Consider the following 21,043-nt stretch of genomic DNA (forward strand, 5'->3'; position numbering starts at 1 on the left):
TTCTTGTCTTACATTGGGATAGTGAATAATAGGCAAAATTCCCAAAAAATTCAGTTCCTCTTCAACCATGTTTTATTGGTGTGCCCCAATTTCTTCCAGTTTCTTGAAAACACCCCCAATAGTTGTTGTTTTTTTTTTAGCTATAATCCTGCTGAGAGACTGGCAAACCAACAACAAAAACATAAGCTCCTTGGCAAAGGTAAAAATATCTTACTGCAAGAACAAAGGTTGGAGACGCGGCAAGGCTTTGCAGGCTAAGACAAGAAAAGATTATTTTCAAGTATTTTTTTTTATCTCTCACACCCGCGCTGATGATGAGATAACTGGTGGTCTCATAAAAGAAGTCTAATCCAAACAGACAAGGCTTACTTTACACAGAACAGTGCTTCTCTGTTTAATTGAACCATAATCTACTGCACGTTTGTATCATTCTGTCTATTTATTCTTATTTTTAACCCTCTTTTCGACTTCCTTCCCACATTCTTTATCTTAAATTTATTCTGCACATAACCATCGTTCCATGTCTGACCTCCTGGACCACCCGTCCCCTCTGCTCATCGCCATGTTTCACTTTCAACCTGGCTGGCTTCTGTAATTCCACTCTCGCCATGTGTGATCCCAGGACAGTGTAGAAACAGATGTACCACTGGCAGATATCTGACAACATGACTCTTTATAGGCCAAGTGCTCGATCGTTTGTCATTTCTGACAGCTGTGTGTAAAAAAATAAATTAAAAAAAAGCTGTGGATGTGTTCCAATAATTTGTTTTAGTTCGGTACAGAATAATTAACTGTTGGCAGGATTTATAAGGCATTAGAAAGCAGAAGCATATGGGCCTATCTCTGTCACTCCCACACATTTACATTTAAAATATGCTCGATTTATTCTCACACTAGTATAAGAACCATGAGATGAGACAGCCATATAGCTTTTAATTAGTCTAACAGCCCTTGCATGTAGTGGTAACCAGGCAAGTGTGTGATGTGAATACAGAGAAACAGCAGTAAGGATCATGATCTCCACTCTCACACACCTTTCAGGTTGACTGGAGGCGAGGATATGTAATATGAAACTGTGGCTGATGTCTGCCATCCTCCAACATGTTCCAAAGGGAAAGGTTCAGCAGCTACATTTCTTTTCAGAACTGGATGTTTGCTCAGCAACATACTGTAGGTGCTTGTGAAGACTTTTTGTGCAATTCAAAGCCCTTTCAGCATTATACCATATACCGGTACTATACATTTTCCAATTATGCCTGACATCCTGCCACACCACCTGCAAGTCATGCAATAGTTAGTTGGTTGGTTAGAAACATGTTGTGGACAGATCTTCATGGACGTTTCAGGAAATGTCCGAAATGGACGAGAATGTGGGCCTTAACGTTACCTTGTATTTAGTTTATGAACCTCAACTTCTAGTACAGTGGTTCTTAACCTTGTTGGAGGTACCGAACCCCACCAGTTTCATATGCGCATTCACCGAACCCTCCTTTTTTTTCAAATTCAAGACAAAGTTATTTCCGGACTATAAGCCGCTACTTTTTCCCCTCGTTCTGGTCCCTGTGGCTTATACAAGGGTGCGGCTTATTTACGGCCTGTTCTTCTCCGACACCGACGAAGAGGATTTCGGTGGTTTTAGTACGCAGGAGGAAGACGATGACACAATGATTAAAGACTGACTTTTCATATACCGGTAGGCTGGTTAATTTGATAACGTACAGGCGAGCACTTTGTATTAATTTGCACCGGTGTATTATTTGTACTCTGCAAGAATGCTGTTCGCCATGTCAAAGATGTGAAAGTTTGATTGAATGATTGAAAGATTTATTGTTAATAAATGGGACGATTTGCGTTCCCAAACAGTCATCTCTGTCCCGACAATCCCCTCCGTGGTAGCAGGAACCCCTATATACTACGGTAATTACACATCAAAACCCTGCGGCTTATAGTCGTGTTCGGGAGCCTGTAAAGGACTGTATATTTACTTTAGGGGGATGCTCTAATTTTCACTATTACCAAATAAAGATAGTCTAGGAGAGAGTGAGAGGACACCACTTATATAGTTAACCAATTTACTATATCATATAATATACAATAATCAGACAATAATAAACACACATTAATTACACTTACACTCATCACCACTCACACGCTACCTCCCCAATGAAACCTCCCGCACTAAACCAATTACACAACACACACACAGTCCAACCTGGGCCCCTTGGCTGGGCCAGAAGATAGTCTGTTGTGGTCCTGCTGTATCGTTGGTGCACGTAGGGGTGGGGGTGGTGAGTTGCAAATGCTGGATACAAAGGGGGCGTTGGAGAAGGGGGACACCTCCCGTTGTAGAGTAGAGAAGGGGGGGGGGGGGGGGGGTCTCGGCCGTGCTTCCTCTCAGCTCCCTCACGAGTCTAGTCTGGAGCGAGAGGAGAACCAGCCTCGTCCTGGGTCACCTCCCTGTCGACTAGCCCGTGAGCGCGAGCCACTAACACTCGTACCTCGCGCTGTCCACTTCCCTCGCAGCAAGGTAGCCGCGGTAGCACACAACTAAACTCTACAACGTTCTCCAAACAATAAATAGTCCCAGGGGAGAGTGTCTCTTAACTAAACTTAGTCCGAACGTGACTGAACCTGGCGTTCGTGAAGTCACGTTGCAGCCAACAAACACAGGTGCGAGCTGCGGTGAGCTAACTAGCGGTTAGCATGCGCTTCACCTCCTACTGGCAACGTGAAGCGCCCAAAACGTCTTTAAACTTAAACTAGTGCACTGGCACTTAACAGTCACTTATAACAAACTTAAATACAACGCTTAGAGTACTAGTTACTTATCTGATCTGCAACTGTGGTGAACTCTATCTCCAGGTAGTATTACCGACGCTCCGCCGCCTGTCAATGCTGGAGCTCCTTTTAAACACTTTTTTTACCTGCCGGCGGAAACGGAAGTGCCCGTAACCATGGCAACCGTAACCGTAGCAACGGTTAAACAATCTAAAGAAAATACATTTCACCTTCCTAAACAACACATATGAAATGGAAATAAATAATAATAATAATCCCTTAACAGAAATGATCTATATATAGAACTAAAACGGACATTTTACAGAAATATGCAAACCTTCAGAACAAGTCGGGTGCGGCTTATATATGGAGCAATCTGTATTTTCCCCTAAATTTAGCTGGTGCGGCTTATAGTCAGGTGCGGCTTATAGTCCGGAAATTACGGTATATGTTTTTGGTGACACTTTAGTATGGGGAACAAATTCTAAGTAACAAAGACTTAATTTAGAGTTTTTTGGACACTCTGGGAACATATACTAAGTAACAAAAACTTAATTTAGAGTTATTTGGTTAGGGTTAGGGTTTGGGTTAGGGTTAGAGGGTTAGGGCCAGGGTTAGAGGGTTAGGGTTATAATAAGGTCATGCCGAATAAGGCATTAATAAGTACTTAATAATGACTAGTTAAGAGCCAATATGTTACTAATTTGCATGTTAATAAGCAACTAATTAATGGTGAATATGTTCCCCATACTAAAGTGTTACCATGTTTTATTACTGGTGCACAAAATGAACCGTGCATGAACATCACCTTGTTCAAAGAACAAAACCAACACAGTGCGTAAACTCACAACAAATTACACACCTGCAAATCAGTGTGACTTCTGCTGTTGTTGTATCCGTAATGCGCCAAAAAGGAGAAGTTTTTATTTACACGATGAGTCGGGGGTGTCTTGACTTCCGCTGAACCCCTGAGCCCGACTCACCGAACCCCTAGGGTTCGATCGAACCCAGGTTAAGAACCACTGTTCTGGTATGTGTATGCTAGCTGCCCTCCAACTACAAAGACAACGAGAGTAGAAGACTGACAAGTAAGGATGTATATTGTTTGGATTTAATCGATACGATACCATTATCGATATTCGTTATCGATACCCGTATTTACCGATACTCTTATCGGTACAATGTTTAATTGGTGTAATTAGAGATGTTAAAAAAATGCATCTTTATTGCAGTCTTTTTGGCATTAAGTTAACCTTCTTTTGCATGTAAGTCTTTTATCAACACCTGCTTTTTTAGTCTTGGGTGCACCGTGTAGTGCTGTCGTGTGTCGGCTCCATGGAGGTGAGTGTTGATTCCCCTTTTCCTCTCAATGACAGCATTTCAGTCACATTACGGCAATTTCCGCAACTGGCTGGGGACGTATCCTGTTTTTAGCCAACACTGATTCCGTCCGCGATTTCGATGGCATGTAAATTTGTAGTTGTGTTTACTTTAGCATACCGCTTTACCGGAAGGGGTTCGACTCTGATTGGCTTGTTTATGTTTTGCAGCGGCACCTGAATGAATGTAAAAGCTTAGACGTGTCATAGTTACGACAGTCAGCTTAAAAAAAAGTACCAATAGCCGTATCATTAGTCCAGAATTTTAACGGTGAATGGACCGACCCAATTAGGAACCAGTACCTAAAAATATGGGTACTCGGTATACATCTCTACTGAGAAGAGGATTCACGGCATTTCAAAAAAATAAATTCCCTATGGATAAAAGTTGTAATCCGGATCGTCGCCTGGATTCAGGGACTTTTGTTCTAATGAAAGGTAGGGCCTGCTTTTTTAATTGGACCATACTTAATTAGCAATGAAGCGTATAGGGCCAGACTAGCGTTATGTTCATTAAGAACATTCAGTCTCACAAAATAAAGCTTTGTCACATCAATCGTACTGTAATACAGGATTTAAATTCTTACCATATTGACCCAAATATTAGACATCTCTGAATGTAAGACATCCCTTCTTTTTCAAAAGTCAATTTTACAAAAGCATTTTTTAAGACAAAATAAAAAACACATTTTCATTATCAAATGATTACTTAGTTGTTTGACAGTTGTTTGATGACTGCTTCATTAATCACTGTTATGTTGAAATATAGTCCTCTTTTGTTTGCCAACTTGGCCATCCTTTGAGACACATATTTTCTTACCAGGTCACTGGAGTGAGTGAGTGAAAGGGAGAAAAGCGCTTACTCTCTTTGGGAGAAATCATTTGGCGACACTCCATAGGATTTTCAGACCATGTATTTTATTCAATACATATACAGTACTCTGATGCTATCTAAAGTATATTACAGTACAATGCTTTAATAACAATGACCACCTATAATATTCTATAGATTGAGAAATTAGGATTTCTGTGGAGTACATTTTTTATTTGATCATTATTGCCAAAAAATTAAATTTATTGTTGTGACTTCTTATATTTCAGACATTTCTGCCCCTTCATGTAGAAATATGAAAATGTGTCAAAACATGCAGCCCTTACTCTAAGGACTGTTATTATTAATTTTTATAACATGAACTCAAACTTAAGTGGTATAAAATAATAACATTGTATACTTTTTTTGCTATCCAGTGGTCATTTTATGCATCTGTAAAGCACTTTGAATTGCCTTCAGTACGAATTGTGTTCTATAAATAAACATGCAGGTACAAACCACATATATATTTAATTATTGTTTTGTTTTCAGCAAAAAAAACAACTCTGGGGAACAGTTTTTCTATTGAAACATTTAGTAAACATTGTTTTTCTTATTAGAAATTGCCATACCGTTTCTCTACAAATGTCCTCATAATTATTATCAAAGTCATTAATATTTTTTGATTACTAATAATAACTATTATTATTGTTATTATTTTCAACATTTTAATTATTATTACAAACATTTTTGACTAGTTTTATTGGAAAATCGTGTGGTTTATTAACTTATCATGATTTACCATATCCTATAGGCAGAGGTGGGTAGTAACACACTACATTTACTCCGTTACATCCACTTGAGTAACTTTTGGGATAAATTGTACTTCTAAGAGTAGTTTTAATGCAACATACTTTTACTTTTACTTGAGTATATTTATAGAGAATAAACGCTACTTTTACTCCGCTCCATTTATCTACATTCAGCTCGCTACTCGCTACTGATTGTTATCGATCTGTTAATGCACGCTTTGTTTGTTTTGGTTTGTCAGACAGACCTTCAAAGTAGGATCTATCACATGCCTGTGTTTCACCAATCAAATACAGTCACTGGTGACGTTTGACTCCGTTTCACCAATGAAATGCAGTCACTGGTGACGTTTGACTCCATTTCACCAATCAAACAGAGCAGGTGGTCAAGTGACCGCCTGGAAACATAAAGTTTCAGCGGCAAAACAACAACATGCTTAAGCTTACATGAACTCAACGTCAAATTTGAGGAAGCACATCGCGGTAAGTAACGTTAGTAGATATTTTGGCTGTCACCGTAGGCTGATGTTAGCTTCCCTGCTATGAATCACTGTCAAATGTGTGGGGACATTTATTAACGCACTGCAGCCTCATAGACACGCACAGTCGCACACACACTCACGCATGCATAAAAACACCAATTTGAAGTGCACAGTGTGTTCCCAGGTGCAGCCCACACCTATCTGTTTATGGTTTGCATAAAGGCTTTGTTATTTTCCTTTGTAATCTCTGCCTACTGAGCCTATGGTGTTGCTAAGTTATTGTGGCTCAATTTGCCTTAATTTTTTTTAATGTTAATGTATTATTATTTAATATATATTATTGTTTTAGTTGCTTAAGAGATATTCCTGGCTCTGAATTTGCTCATTGCTATTTTTATGTTTTTGTGCATTATTTGTTGCCGTCATCGTTAAACGGACAGTTACTCATCAGTTACTCAGTACTTGAGCCTATAGGGTAGGACTTAGAATATATTTGGAGGTTCAAGCTGATTTATTTGTCTTTTAGTTCCAGCCAAAAATAAAAACCCTGAAACTTACTGTAGCTATGCTTCCAGAAATAATACGGACACTCCAGTAAAAACACAAGAAGCATTAGAAAATAAAGTGTTAATTGACAGGGGCACTTGTGTGGATAGATTTTTGCAATTGTTCGTGTCATTATAAAAAGGTCACATGGAGCGCCGTGAACTATAAATACTAATCAGAGTGGGCTGTGGGCAGTAAGTGAGAAATGACGGCGCTCAAACAAATGTCTTCATAATTAGCCAATCAATCAAAGTAGTAAGAACAGATTCATCATTTTTACTATATATACTCGGTTCCCAAATTGTGGTAAGCCAATTGTCATAGGGTGTACGTGAAAAAAACAAAAAAACAGTGTGACTACATTTATTTCTTGACTGGCTACATATATACAGTAGCCAACCTAGAACATGTCCTGGTGTACAGTATGTGCGTAAATTCATGAAGGGACAATTAAGGAAGGTGTGCGCACCTGTTAAGATTTTTTTTTACCCCAAAAATGTATTTTATATATAATTACCGTAATTAGTCGCCCGTCCTGCCAGGGGGCCCGTTAGTGGTGGTGGATTTCCGTTCCGCTGTTTACTTTTGTCGATGGCCGGGGTGATCGTCTTTGGCTTTGAGGCTGTTCGTATGCATTTCGTTGTTTCTTCACCATGGCAAAGGTGAGTCAATAACATGCTAAGTGGCTGACTGAATGATTGTGTGAGTATGTTTGATTTAAAGGGCCCCTATCATGCAAAAATTATTTTCTTACATTTTGGTACCTGATGTTGTGCATCTGGGATCTGCATAAGTCCTGAACATTTGAAATCAAACTGTGGAAGCATTGCGGAGATATTTATAAAACAATTTTGCCTTCCTTTTCTACTTCAGCCAAACAAGCTGTTAGGAATGTGCACAATTGGTGACGTCACAAATTGGGAACAACGTCAGCGGAATATCCATATATGGTATAAATCTACACAAACTGCCTTGCGCGCGTCCGACATTTTTATTTCACATAGCACCATATGTAGTCCGCATGACAACACGCCCAAGATACGTCCCGAAGAACGAAAATGCTCTGTTATGGGTTGTAATACAGCTCAGTGGCTTTGTGGTTAGAGTGTCCACCCTGAGACTGGAAGGTCGTGAGTTTAAACCCCGGCCGAGTCATACCAAAGGCTACAAAAAGTGGGACCCATAAATGGGACCCATTGCCTCCCTGCTTGGCACTCAGCATCAAGGGTAGGAATTGGGGGTTAAATGGGACTTTAACTTTAACTATAACCTAAAACAGGACAGTATTCAAATCTCTAGTCTCATCTGGAAAAGTAAGAAGTGCTTCGCAAAATTTTTTGTTTTGCGGCAATGTGCCTTCAACTCGGAAGAAGTAGCTCTTCGTGTGTGCAAACAACTTTGAAGATTCCTACTTCACGAACCTGCAGCAATATAAAAATGGATTTTCCCAGAAGCTATTTTTATGGCGGAGTCAGTGCCTACTCTTTATGGCATTGGAGGAGACAATGAAACTGTAAGTATCAACAGTAGGTTAGAAATGTGTGAATGATACGTAGCTAGTTTAGCTTTTTAATGTAAGACAGTAGCATCACCGTCCTGCGGCAAAATAAAGAATGATTTCCTAAAAACTGCATTTAATTGGGTTAGTGCCTACTGTGTTTGATAATGAATGAGTAAGTAATATAATCTATTATTACGTCCGCGATGTAGCTCGTAGCGTAGCTTACTGTATCGGCTCTGTTTACAACTCGAAACAGCTGTGCCATGTAGTTATTTACATTATATAGAATAGAAAAGTATTTTATTGTATATATATATACATGGTATACATCCAGGATTTAGCATTAGAAAGTTAAACTCGGTAGAAGTTTTAGCCAGCGTATATTTTCAGACCTGTACGTCAGCCATGCTATGTTCCTCTCTCTCTCTCGTCTGGCGACAACTTTGTCTCCTTCCTTGGTGCCGACAACAAACCACGGTGAGCACGCTGGTCTCTCTAGGTCGTCTGGGATGTCGTGTTGTGGTGAGAGTCATCCAAAACAGGTGGCAGCTGGTGGCGGTTACCAATGTCCATAGTGCAAAATAAAAGCAAGGCGGGGGCAAAGGCTCACTCAGCGTGAGAGCATGTGGTAAGGAAAAGTTCATTTTCTCACAACTCCGCCTCTCAAGACCAACTGTTTTGAAAGGGAGCAAAAAAGTGGCTAGAAAATAGGTCTGTAAAAAAAAAATCCATGCAGATTTTGTCAGGTTCAAACACCGAACTATCTATTACACAAGACAAGAAGAAGGAATCAGGCAGAGAGAGAGTCCAATCTTACTTATTAGGAGAAACGTTTGGGGCTGCACACTCAGTTACAGTCTCCCACAATGCTCTAAGGTACAGCCCCCGCGCTGCTCTATTTATTCAGGAGTTCCCTAGTTAACATCACTGAGGCTGCCTCTAAAGGGAGTGGTCACACATTATGCAAAGCAGCTCCAGTACGCACAATACGTGACGGAATGTGCTGGGGACCTTGTAATTGCCTTGTGTCTGCTTCGTCTGCGTGCTGTCGCCTTATCTTCATTGAGGTCCTGGTACGTCCTTGGCTGTTAGCGGGCTAAAACAAAGAAAACATCTGCGGCGAGGCCACCCCTCATATGTCGTGGAAGATAACAAGTTGTGTGCCCTTGCACGAAGCAGAAAAGAGCACAATAGTTAATAATTATAGCAACGGCCTTTAAGCATAAGAGTTGTGTGATAACTTATACATCATTATTCTAACAGATTTTTCACCAAACAACCACCATTACATATTATGTGGACCACAAGGAGTTGTTTTAAATTTCGAAAAAAATCATGATATGATCCCTTTATTACAAACACTTTAATGGGGCCACAGTGACCCGGTCGGCATTTGTATTGGTCTGATGTGACATGCAGTAAATTAGCAGCAGCATTGTATACGGCACAGGGTTCACAGCGTGGGAAAAAAGTGAAGCTTATAGTACTGAAAATAGGGTACATAATAATGAATTGATATATCGAACAGGTGCAAATTCATAGTTCATTGCGTGCCTAGTGTTACAAACACCGGTTTATATGTTTTAAATGTGCAGGAGTGAGGGCTATATGGTGTCAGGTCATATACCTAAAGGCGCGGGCACTGCCATATGCAATTTATTCCACATTGACATTAAGGAACAGTTACGTTTAGTCTCTTATGATGTGCAATATGTTTTTACTATAGTTATCGTTGTAAATGTAACCCGCCTAGTTCAGTGCCTGCTCTTTCTCTTCTGCTCTAACCTGGGGCTACAGTATTAGCTGTAAGCTAGCTACTGCGTCAACAGCTGAATCGATTTTGCATTTGTAATACACAACACAATGCGATAGGACACCAATCTGTACTGACTGGAAAAACATGAACAATCATATTACAGTATCTGTAAAGTAGTAGCCCACATTTCATGTTTGTTTTTTTACACAGCTAGCTCTGCAGCGTACATACTGTAGTTGCAATAACAAACATGATGTGCTGCATGTACCATGCTCTATTATAGTGACTCACTTGATGGACAGTTGTCCGTTTGGTCAAGCTGGCTGGGGACATTTTTTTCAGGTTTAGTTATGTCAAGCACTCCATTTATGTCGGCATAGTTTGGCTTCAAGTCCACATTTGCAGCGTTAAGTCACCCCGACCTCACTGTCTCGGCTTCCGTCTGCTCCAACGTTTCACCCTCTGTTTGTGCTCACTTCTTGAAGCAGCAGTTCACCCCCTGTATATTTAGCTTCAAAAAGATAAGGTTGTGAATCCTCATTTGTTCATAAATAGTAATTTTTGTTGTCTGTTACCCAATGCCAGGTTCAAACACTGATGACATTTATTAAACAGACAAGAAGCAAGGAATCATGCAGAGACAGAGTTAAATTTTGCTCAATGAGGAGAGACGTATTGGGCTGTACACTCAGTTACAGTTCCAACCTACGGCATAAGGCACAGCCCACATGCTCCACTATTTATTTGGGAGGTCCCTGGTTACATCACTGAGGCTGCTTCTGAAGGAAGGGGGGTAATTTCGGCAGCCACCGTTTGACACAATATATAATTATTCAGAAATGGAAATGTGCTGACACTCGTGATATCGCCCTGTCTCTGCTTTGCCTGCGTCAAGGTACTCGATGTTCGCCCTCGGCAGTCAGCAGGCCGGGTCTGGACACAAACACTGATACGAGACGACTCGCAATCCAAGATTGCAAGTTGTCCCTTTGCACAGATAGAAAAGTACAACTTCAGCACAATTAATAATAACTACAGCAATGGCCTTTAAGCATAAGAGTTGTGTGATAACTTATACATAATTATTCTAATACCCAACTGCCTTGATTAGAGTAGACACACTTTTGTTTCCTGAAATAGGAAAAACACATTTGTTGCCGGAAGTCGGACGTGCGTTGCTGTGGAAATAAGTAAATATTAAACATATTACATATTGTTATGGAGGTGTCTTTTACTATATAATGTATGTACTTACAGTGTGTATATAAAATGTTGTTGGGGGATTTTTTTAAGTTGTTGTAGAGGGCTTTCTAGGCTACAATGCTGACTCCCATTATCCACATCATCTTTTTTATCGTATTCAAAATTCTAAAAAAAAAGACATGTATGTTCATGTCTCTCATAATGATTGGGAACAGTAGGCAAAAGTAAAACAAAAAGTGCAGTTCCCCTTTAAGTGACAAAACATCAAATATCAAACAAATATCAATAATTGTGATTGAGAAAATGCCATATTTTGATCAATCGTTGTCATAATTTGAAGGTTCTGTCTTGTAGCAGGTTCTTGGAAATGTTCAAAGGTGTCCTGATTAATTGTATTCATTGGTAAGGTTTGCTGAGATTCCACTTTTGAAAGTTCATTGACTTTCAACCTTTGTGACTTTATTTTGTCTGGGGCATCCTTATCTGTAAACATTAGGAGCTGATTTAAATACAATTATTCTAAATGGAAATGGGAACTCTGCCCTCAACTCGACTGGCTGCAGACTTTGTTGGTCTCTTATTTTCCATGCAAATATTACCGGCAGGCTCCGAAGTGTATTTCATTAATGCCCGAGTGAAGGAATTGAATTGACTTGTTGTTCTAATTTGTAAATGATTTAAATTGCGTAGAGGGTCCCAAACATTCACTTCCATGATGGAAGAGAAGTGTTTTCATGTAATTAGTGGTTGAACAATGTTACAGTATACAATTGTATTAATTAGGGGTGTAACGGTACACAAAAATTTCGGTTCGGTATGTACCTCGGTTCAGAGGTCACGGTTCAGTTCATTTTCGGTACAGTAAGAAAACAACAAAATATAAATTTTTTGGCTATTTATTTACCAAATGTGTAAACAATGGCTTTATCCATTTGACAATGGGAACACTATAATAATTCTACACACATTAATCAACATTAAACTGCCTCAAGTTGTTGCTCAGATTAAATAAAATGACAAAACTTTTCTTCTACATATAAAAAGTGCAACATTAAACAGTTTCAAGTCAACTCATCATGCTTAATTTATTACAGCATTTGGGAAGCCTGTAGTTGATTTTTATTATGTAAATGTTATATTTTTATCAACATGTGATAGCAGGGACCCTGTCATTCAAAACTAGGCTGCTCCATTACTAATGTTTAATGTAACTATAGCTGAAAAAATAGTACAATAGCAATAGAAGAGACTACACACACACACATGCACACGCACACACACACAGGCACACGCACACACACACCGCAAAATGAGCTAACGTTACGCTAAAAGCTAATTAGCCTTCACCTCAAGCCAGGACTGCGAGCGAGCTGAGCTGCAGTTTAAGTTTCTAGAAGGTCAACGGGCTCATAGTGATGTTACTAGTAGTTGACTGGGAGGTGTTTATTTTAATTTGGGGAGAGTCCGCTGCCTGATGCTCACCTGCTAAACACCTATCTGCTCGACGCTGAAGCATTGACTTCATGCGCTCTGAATACGCACTGCTGATTGGCTGTTACCGCTTTGAATATGCACTGCTGATTGGCTGTTACCGCTTTTTGTGTAACCAATCAGATGGTTGTGTGGGTGGGACAATGCTGGGTGCTGAGACAGAGGCAGAAGAAGCAAAGCAGCTTGTTAAGACTTTAGCTTAGAAACTCGTTCGGAAAACCCCCGTACCGAACCGAAACCCCCGTACCGAAACGGTTCAATACAAAACACGTACCGTTACACCGCTAGTATTAATATAGTTGTGGTTGGTTTGTTATGTGCTGATTATTTGTTGGTTAACCGATATTGTTCAAAATCGTTAAGTAAGCATGGTTTATTCGACATGTGATATATTATCATGAATTCAAATTTATTTATTTTGTCCTTTTGTCAGGTCGAGCCATCAAACATGTAAAGGAGTCCATTTTCACCTCAGATGCTGGAGCCAGGAGGGGGGTACCCAAAGTCCTAGTTGTTCTTACTGATGGACGTTCTCAAGATGACGTGAATAAAGTGTCCAAGGAAATGCAGATGGAGGGTTTGTATTTTGTTGATGTAATCAGAAATGACCAGTGTTTGCATTTAAAATTTAAAAAATGTACTGCTGTGTATCAATTGTTGATACTGGAGGCTTGTGGATGTTGTTTCCATCCCCAACTCCTCATTATCCACATTACGCCTTCATATGGATGATTTCTGGCTGCATGTGTGTTTGTAATGACATTTAACTTATGCGTGGCTTCAAAAAAGCGCTTTTTATCCACTATCAGAGTCCTCAACCTGCTGAGGAAAAACACCTATCACTCTAATTTACCATATAATCCTATTCCCAGGATACATCATCTTTGCAATCGGCTTTGCGGATGCAGATTACGGAGAACTAGTCAACATCGCCAGTAAGCCTAACGATAGGCATGTCTTCTTCGTGGACGATTTGGATGCTGTGAAGAAAATCGAGGAGCAGCTCATTACTTTTGTCTGTGAGGCCGCCACTGCCAGTAAGTAACCCTACCTTGTGTTGAAAACATAACAGAGTTTGAGGGTCTTACTAAATCATTCCTCTGCTGCTTTAAGCGTGTCCATCTATGATGATGAGTGGAAACACCATGGCTGGTAAGAGGGGACACGTACAGACTACATAAAATTATACATATTACACCGATGAAGATTTGATGAGGCTCTGTCTCCTGCAGGTTTTCGAATGATGGAGAAGTTTGGCCTGGTGGAGAAGGAGTACAGCACTTTAGCTGGGGTTTCTCTCGAGCCAGGCTCATTCAACAGCTACCCCTGTTACAGGTTACACCGCGATGCCATGGTGTCACAACCCACAAAGTGAGTCAAGACAAAAGATTTAGTCTGTACTTTGCCTCTCCGCTTGGTTTCACTCTCTTGACTTCATAAGCAGGACAATCTTTTTGTTTCGAACTACAGCATTTATTCATGTCAGCGATTGGGATTGCGCGAAATCGACAATATAAATGATATAAATCTGGCCGACGATAGATCTTTTAATACAAAAGTGCAGTCGTTATATCGTGATAATGCATGTTGATGACATCCCAGCTGTGTCCTGCAAACTTTACCACGACAAGCAAGCAAACGTGTCTTCAACGCACTGTAGCATTCTTGCTAGAAGCTAATGTCTCTCTATTGTGTAAAGCCACTTCAAGTCAGCAATACTTGCCTTCATGGCGGCAAATAAATTGTTTCTTTCAAATATCATCTCAGGACAACGAGGAATAGTTAAAAATGCTACACTACACAATGTAGGAGGATACGCTAACCACAAACTAGAGCTCTCGAATGTAAACAAATGTGGACGGATCGATAAAAATTTCGACAGTAACGAGACCACCTATAGTATCAGTACTGTATATGGTCGACACTACAGCGGTCAAATCGACATTTTTTATTATAAAAAATCTATTGTCGTTTTTGTTATTGTTTACAAAATCCGGAAATAAGTCCCTGCACATGGGATTTAACGGAAAAAGACCAAGGATTTAAATCAGAGCCAATCGTAGGAAATAATGAAAACATTTAATTGACATTGTTACACTGCCATTCTGTGTTTTTGTCTTTTTTTTAGTTTTGTTTGAAGTATCAGTATCAGTGTTGGTATGACCGATACCACCCCTGTAACTATTTGGTATTGCATACCCAAATTTGAAATATCGCCTAAAACTAATGTAAAGTATCCAAAGAACAAGTGCTTATTACATTTTAACAAAGGTTTAGATAGAACCATGTCAAATAAGAAAGAAACCATCTATTACCGGTTGATTTGCAATAAAAATAATAGCTGTAACAAAATAATACAATGGTAAATAACACAGTATATTACTGCATACGTCAGCAGCCAAATTATGAGCTTTTATAACCCATTTCAAAATGGTTCTTTCATTATTTACATTCTAAATAATATATTGTGATAATATCAATATAATACGCAGTCGAAGTGGAGGCACGTAAATAATACTGTCCAAAAAACAGAGCATCCTGAAGAGAAGGTCAGAAAGCGGCTTGAAGATGGTTTGTAAAACATATTCTATGCGAAATTTTGACCAAAACAACTCTATTACATGTTATGTAGACTACAAGGAAATGTATGAAATGTAAAAAAAAAATCATAAAATGAGCACCTTAAGTAATTGCGTGTTTGAAACCCGAGGACCACCTGCAGTACTAAAGAAGGCTACTGAATGGAAAAAACAGGTCCAGGTGCATGTTGCCTTGTGTTGCCAGTGAATAATGACTTGCTGTAGGCCCCATCAGAGCCAAATCCACTTGAAGTGGTCTCATTTTGTTTTAGCTCAGTTGGTTTTATCTGACACCTCATTTGAACGAGGGACCACTTTTCCTTCTGGCTTCCCTAAGAGCTGATGGAATCTCAGTAAGTCCAGTAAATGGAAATCAATATCAATGTGAATCTGGAACTCTGACTTCATAAAGCACAGGCCAGGCCACTCTAAAAAACTGGACTTGTATTTGTTAATAAGCTAAAACATTTCTGACTAGTTCCTGAGAATAGATGAAATTGTAAAAAGACCTAGCATACAGAAGCAGATACATGAATACATATATCACTTTATTCTTAGTTTTAGCATAAGAAGATACAGTCTTTCATTGTATATAATATATGCATACACATGCAATGCACGTTATATATGGACAATAGTATAAATACTGTGGCTCTTTATTTAAATTGAAATTATTCCTTTTGTTCTTGCTTGTATGTCGCTAATGACGGTAATTAATTGGTATTCAATTCAGAGAGTGTCTGGCCCTGAAAAGATTGGTAGATGCAGTATTTGAATATGCTGGAAAAGAAGCAGAGAAATAAACCTCTGTGAAGTTTGTAGGTGCAGGTTCGAAGGGTATCGACAAATCATCATTGTAAAGAAATATATATACTTTGAAATACATGCAACATTTTTAGCAGGAATATTCACCTGCAGTCCAAATAATTCCAAACTGCTCTGTTAACCAGCTTTAAATTTAGTCTCATTAAAATTGAGCATTCAGGTTTTTTTTATTAGAAGTGACAGTGGTACGAGCACTGACAAGTAGAAGCTGAAATTATTTGAACCTGATGTGCTCAGAGGCAGCCCTCCCCCAAAAAGCTAGATGCTGCAAATATCAAAAGAAGGCAGCACTCAGAGACAGTTTGAGGCAGCTGAACACTCTCCAAAAGAAAAGTGACTTGGAAAACACACCTAGTGGGTACATGCCTGTAGGGCGCAGTCAACTTGTTTTGTGTGGCGTGTATGTGTGTGTGTGTGTGTGTGTGTGTGTGTGTGTGTGTGTGTGTGTGTGTGTGTGTGTGTGTGTGTGTGTGTGTGTGTGTGTGTGTGTGTGTGTGTGTGTGTGTGTGTGTGTGTGTGTGTGTGTGTGTGTGTGTGTGTGTGTGTGTGTGTGTGTGTGTGTGTGTGTGTGTGTGTGTGTGTGTGTGTGTGTGTGTGTGTGTGCGCCCATTCTCACATGTGTACCAGATACCTCCACCCTGAAGGCTTACCCTCTGACTACACCATCTCGATGATGATCCGCTTGCTTCCCGAAACTCCACAAGAGCCCTTTTCATTGTGGGAAATCCTCAATAAGGACAAAGAGCCATTGGTGGGACTCATCTTGGACAGTGGGTTTATTTCAATTGATGTTGCGTCTACACCTTGTCATTGTCTCATTATATACACGTGTGATGTATTCTGCAGCCTCAGCGCCTCTGGATAAACCCAGCATGATCTAGTTGTCTGCTAACGATTGGCTCGTTAGTTGCTAGCTAGCTATTAGCGTGCGAGTTGACAGCTAGCGATCAGCGCTGCAGTTGGCAGCTAATAATTAGCGCTCCAAGTTGCCAGCTAATGATTAGCACTCTAGTTACCAGCTAGCGATTAATGCCCTAGTTTTCGACTGGATTGGCACACTATTTGTCAGCTAGCGATTAGCACACTAGTTTACAAATAGCAATTAGTGCTCTAGCTGTCTGCTAGCGATTGGCTCGTTAGTTGCCAGTTAGCTATTAGCGTGCTAGTTGACAGCTAGCGATTAGTTCTGCAGTTGGCGGCTAATAATTAGCACTCTAAGTTGCCAGCTAACGATTAGCGTCTAGTTACAAGCTAGATAATAGTTTTCGGTTGGATTGGCACGCTACTTGTCAACTAGCGATTAGTGAAATTTTTTACAGCTAGCGATTAGCACACTAGTTGACAGCTAGCGTAGTGCTCTAGTTGCCAGCTAATGATTAGCGCTATAGTTGCCAGCTAACGATTAATGCCCTAGATGTCAGCTGGATTGGCATGCTAGTTGTCAGATAGCGACTAGCGCATTAGTTGTCAGCTAGCGATAAATGCGCCAGTTGCCATATAGCGAATAGTGTGTTAGTTTTCAGCCAGTGATTAGCACACTAGTTGCCAGTTAGTGTGCCAGTTACTGTTATTATTTGAATATCGTTAATATTGCACAATAACAAAGTACCTTTACCTCATTTGATGGACCAATACTTAAAACATAGGGGTTAGAACCAATAGCTCTTGAGCTACCGGTAGCTCGGCAGTTGATTTTCAGTAGCTCACCAAAGATTAAAAAATTAGCTTGAACTCTCACTATTTTTAAAACTGTCCAATTCAGACATTATTTTTATGTTTCATGACAAATGTCCACAAAATAGCAGAGATAAATATGCTTCCTAATTTATGTACAATTCAAATGCAGCCAGTTGCATAAATAAAACACAAAAAAAGTTATAATATTGATTTGTTTTTAAACTGACCTAGAAATAAATGCATACTAAAATACAAGATGCAGATAAACACATTGTGCTGTTGTTGTTTCTAATACAACATTTGACTTATGATACCAACGTTTAGTTAATGTTCTGGCAAAACAAGCTTTTCCCCTTTGTTTTGGTTGAAATAAGCTATGAAATGAAAACTCATTGCAGCTCTTCATTTTATAAAAGTAGCTCTGAGATGAAAATTGTTGGAAACCCCTGATTAAGAACAGTGGAACAGTGAAATCAATTCAACCTGTAAAAAACAAAAAATCATTAAGCGCTTAAATTGATATGTCATTCGTGTCCATAATGAGTGTATGTAATGTAATCTGAACACAACTATATATATAAAGTTGTGTCAATCAGATTTCAAGGTTCTTTGAATATACAACATGTTTTACTCTAAAGTAAAAAGAGCTTCAATCGTAAAGCACTTTTCTGCCTTTAGGCACTCTGAGGGCACAATGATTAATGTAATACTTTGTCATGGAAGTAAAGTTAACAACTCATCCATTCCTGGTGAGACTTAATGTTGTTCTTATGTTGAATAGAGAAAACTGGTCCAGCGTAACCTAAACTAGAATCAATCCTGCTTTACAATAGTGTGTGCCATTTAACCTCCCTAGGACCTGGCGTCCACATATGTGGACATCACATTTTTGGTTGTGTAGCCCACAATACAACATTTTTCTCGACAAGATCCTGGTTTCCACTTACGAAGACCTTATACTGCCAATTAGCGGTGGAGAAAGAGTTTGCCACATCTCATGTAAGATTCAAATTGGCTGAAAACACATCCAAAAGTTCTGGTGGCAACTTTCAACTGCTTTTGTTTTTATACTCATTGGGTTCCAAAGAGCACAAATAGCCCAAATAAATTAAAAAGACATGCCATACAAGAGTCCGGGTCTTAGGAGAATACAGAATAAAAACAAAAAAAACCCAGATATACCAACATTTGAACTAAGAACTAAAGTTTGTATTAATTTTCTTTCCTTTCCTTTATCTTTTGCCAAACGTTTACTTGTCTGTTTGCAACAGTTAAAGAGAAGATATATGAACACATAAGAAAATTAGAATGTAGACAGATGATGTGCTAAGCTTTGGTCAAAGGAATGTTTTTGGCTTACAAATATTTAGTATACTGTTGACCCCTAAGGGTATTTATCAACGTGTGTGTTCCTCTCAACTACCAACTTTTACAGACTCTGTGAAGACTCTGACGTTCTTCTGCTATGACTACAAGGGAGACTTTCAGACTGTCACCTTTGAAGGAACTCAAATAAGAAAACTCTTCCATGGCAGCTTCCACAAGGTGAGTCTTTCTACTGTGCAACTGTTATTAGTAAAAGTAATGTTTCCACACTTCAGGATTACTTTGAACATCTGGATGTTGCTTTGCATTAGTGAATAGAATAGAATCTTTGTTTTTGTAACATGTAGTGGTATATTATAAAGGCGCAATCTCCTAAGGTACTGTAAAAAAGTGTATCACACATTATAAATATGTGTGTGTGTATATATATATATATATATATATATATATATATATATATATATATATATATATATATATATATATATATATATATATATATATATATATGTATATTTATACATACATATATATGTATGTATATATATGTATGTATCTGTGTATGTATATATGTGTGTGTATATTTATACATACATATATATGTATGTATATATATGTATGTATATATATATGTATGTATCTGTGTATGTATATATGTGTGTGTATATACAGTATATTTAGATACATATAAGTGTATATATATATATATATATATATATATATATATATATATATATATATATATATATATATATATATATATATACACACACACGTTAGGTCAGGGGGAAAAAAAAACTATTTCTTAGGTTTCCCGGATTTCATCGTTATATATATATATATATATATATATATATATATATATATATATATATATATATATATATATATATATATATATATATATATATATATATATATATATATATATATATATATATAAAGTGTGTGATAAGTGTGTGATTAGACTTCAGAAGCATAGTATGATGATGCAACTCCTTGCAATAAAAAAGCAGCTCTGCTCTCACAGATTTTTTATATTTGCTTTGTGTGGGGGAGGACTCTCCGTTTCACAGTCAGTGATGGTATTTAATAGTCATATTTAGGTTTTAGTGATTAATATGCATGTACAACCCCCGTTTCCATATGAGTTGGGAAATTGTGTTAGATGTAAATATAAACGAAATACAATGATTTGAAAATCATTTTCAACCCATATTCAGTTGAATATGCTACACAGTCAACATATTTGATGTTCAAACTGATAAAAAAAAAATGTTTTGCAAATAATCATTAACTTTAGAATTTGATGCCAGCAACATGTGACAAAGAAGTTGGGAAAGGTGGCAATAAATATTGATAAAGTTGAGGAATGCTCATCAAACACTTATTTGGAACATCCCACAGGTGAACAGGCAAATTGGGAACAGGTGGGTGCCACGATTGGGTATAAAAGTAGATTCCATGAAATGCTCAGTCATTCACAAACAAGGATGGGGCGAGGGTCACCACTTTGTCAACAAATGCGAGAGCAAATTGTTGAACAGTTTAAGAAAAACCTTTCTCAACCAGCTATTGCAAGGAATTTAGGGATTTCACCAACTACGGTCCGTAATATCATCAAAGGGTTCAGAGAATCTGTAGAAATCACTGCATGTAAGCAGCTAAGCCTGTGACCTTCGATCCCTCAGGCTGTACTGCATCAACAAGCGACATCAGTGTGTAAAGGATATCACCACATGGGCTCAGGAACACTTCAGAAACCCATTGTCAGTAACTATAGTTGGTCACTACATCTGTAAGTGCAAGTTAAAACTCTCCTATGCAAGGCGAAAACCGTTCATCAACAACACCCAGAGACGCAGTCGGCTTCGCTGGGC

General features: G+C 38.7%; 1 protein-coding gene across 1 annotated transcript in view; it reads left to right on the forward strand.

The window, feature by feature from the left end:
* LOC133660511 (collagen alpha-1(XIV) chain-like) overlaps positions 1–21,043 on the forward strand; it is a 243,948-nt gene that overhangs the window by 138,030 nt on the left and 84,875 nt on the right. The window contains exons 25-30 of the mRNA XM_062064049.1: positions 13,190–13,333; positions 13,629–13,793; positions 13,870–13,908; positions 13,989–14,127; positions 16,788–16,930; positions 19,273–19,382. Coding sequence (XP_061920033.1) covers positions 13,190–13,333; positions 13,629–13,793; positions 13,870–13,908; positions 13,989–14,127; positions 16,788–16,930; positions 19,273–19,382 — 740 coding nt within the window. The remainder of the gene's footprint in view (positions 1–13,189; positions 13,334–13,628; positions 13,794–13,869; positions 13,909–13,988; positions 14,128–16,787; positions 16,931–19,272; positions 19,383–21,043) is intronic.

This window comes from Entelurus aequoreus, linkage group LG11 (genome assembly GCF_033978785.1).
Source record: "Entelurus aequoreus isolate RoL-2023_Sb linkage group LG11, RoL_Eaeq_v1.1, whole genome shotgun sequence".
Taxonomy (NCBI): domain Eukaryota; kingdom Metazoa; phylum Chordata; class Actinopteri; order Syngnathiformes; family Syngnathidae; genus Entelurus; species Entelurus aequoreus.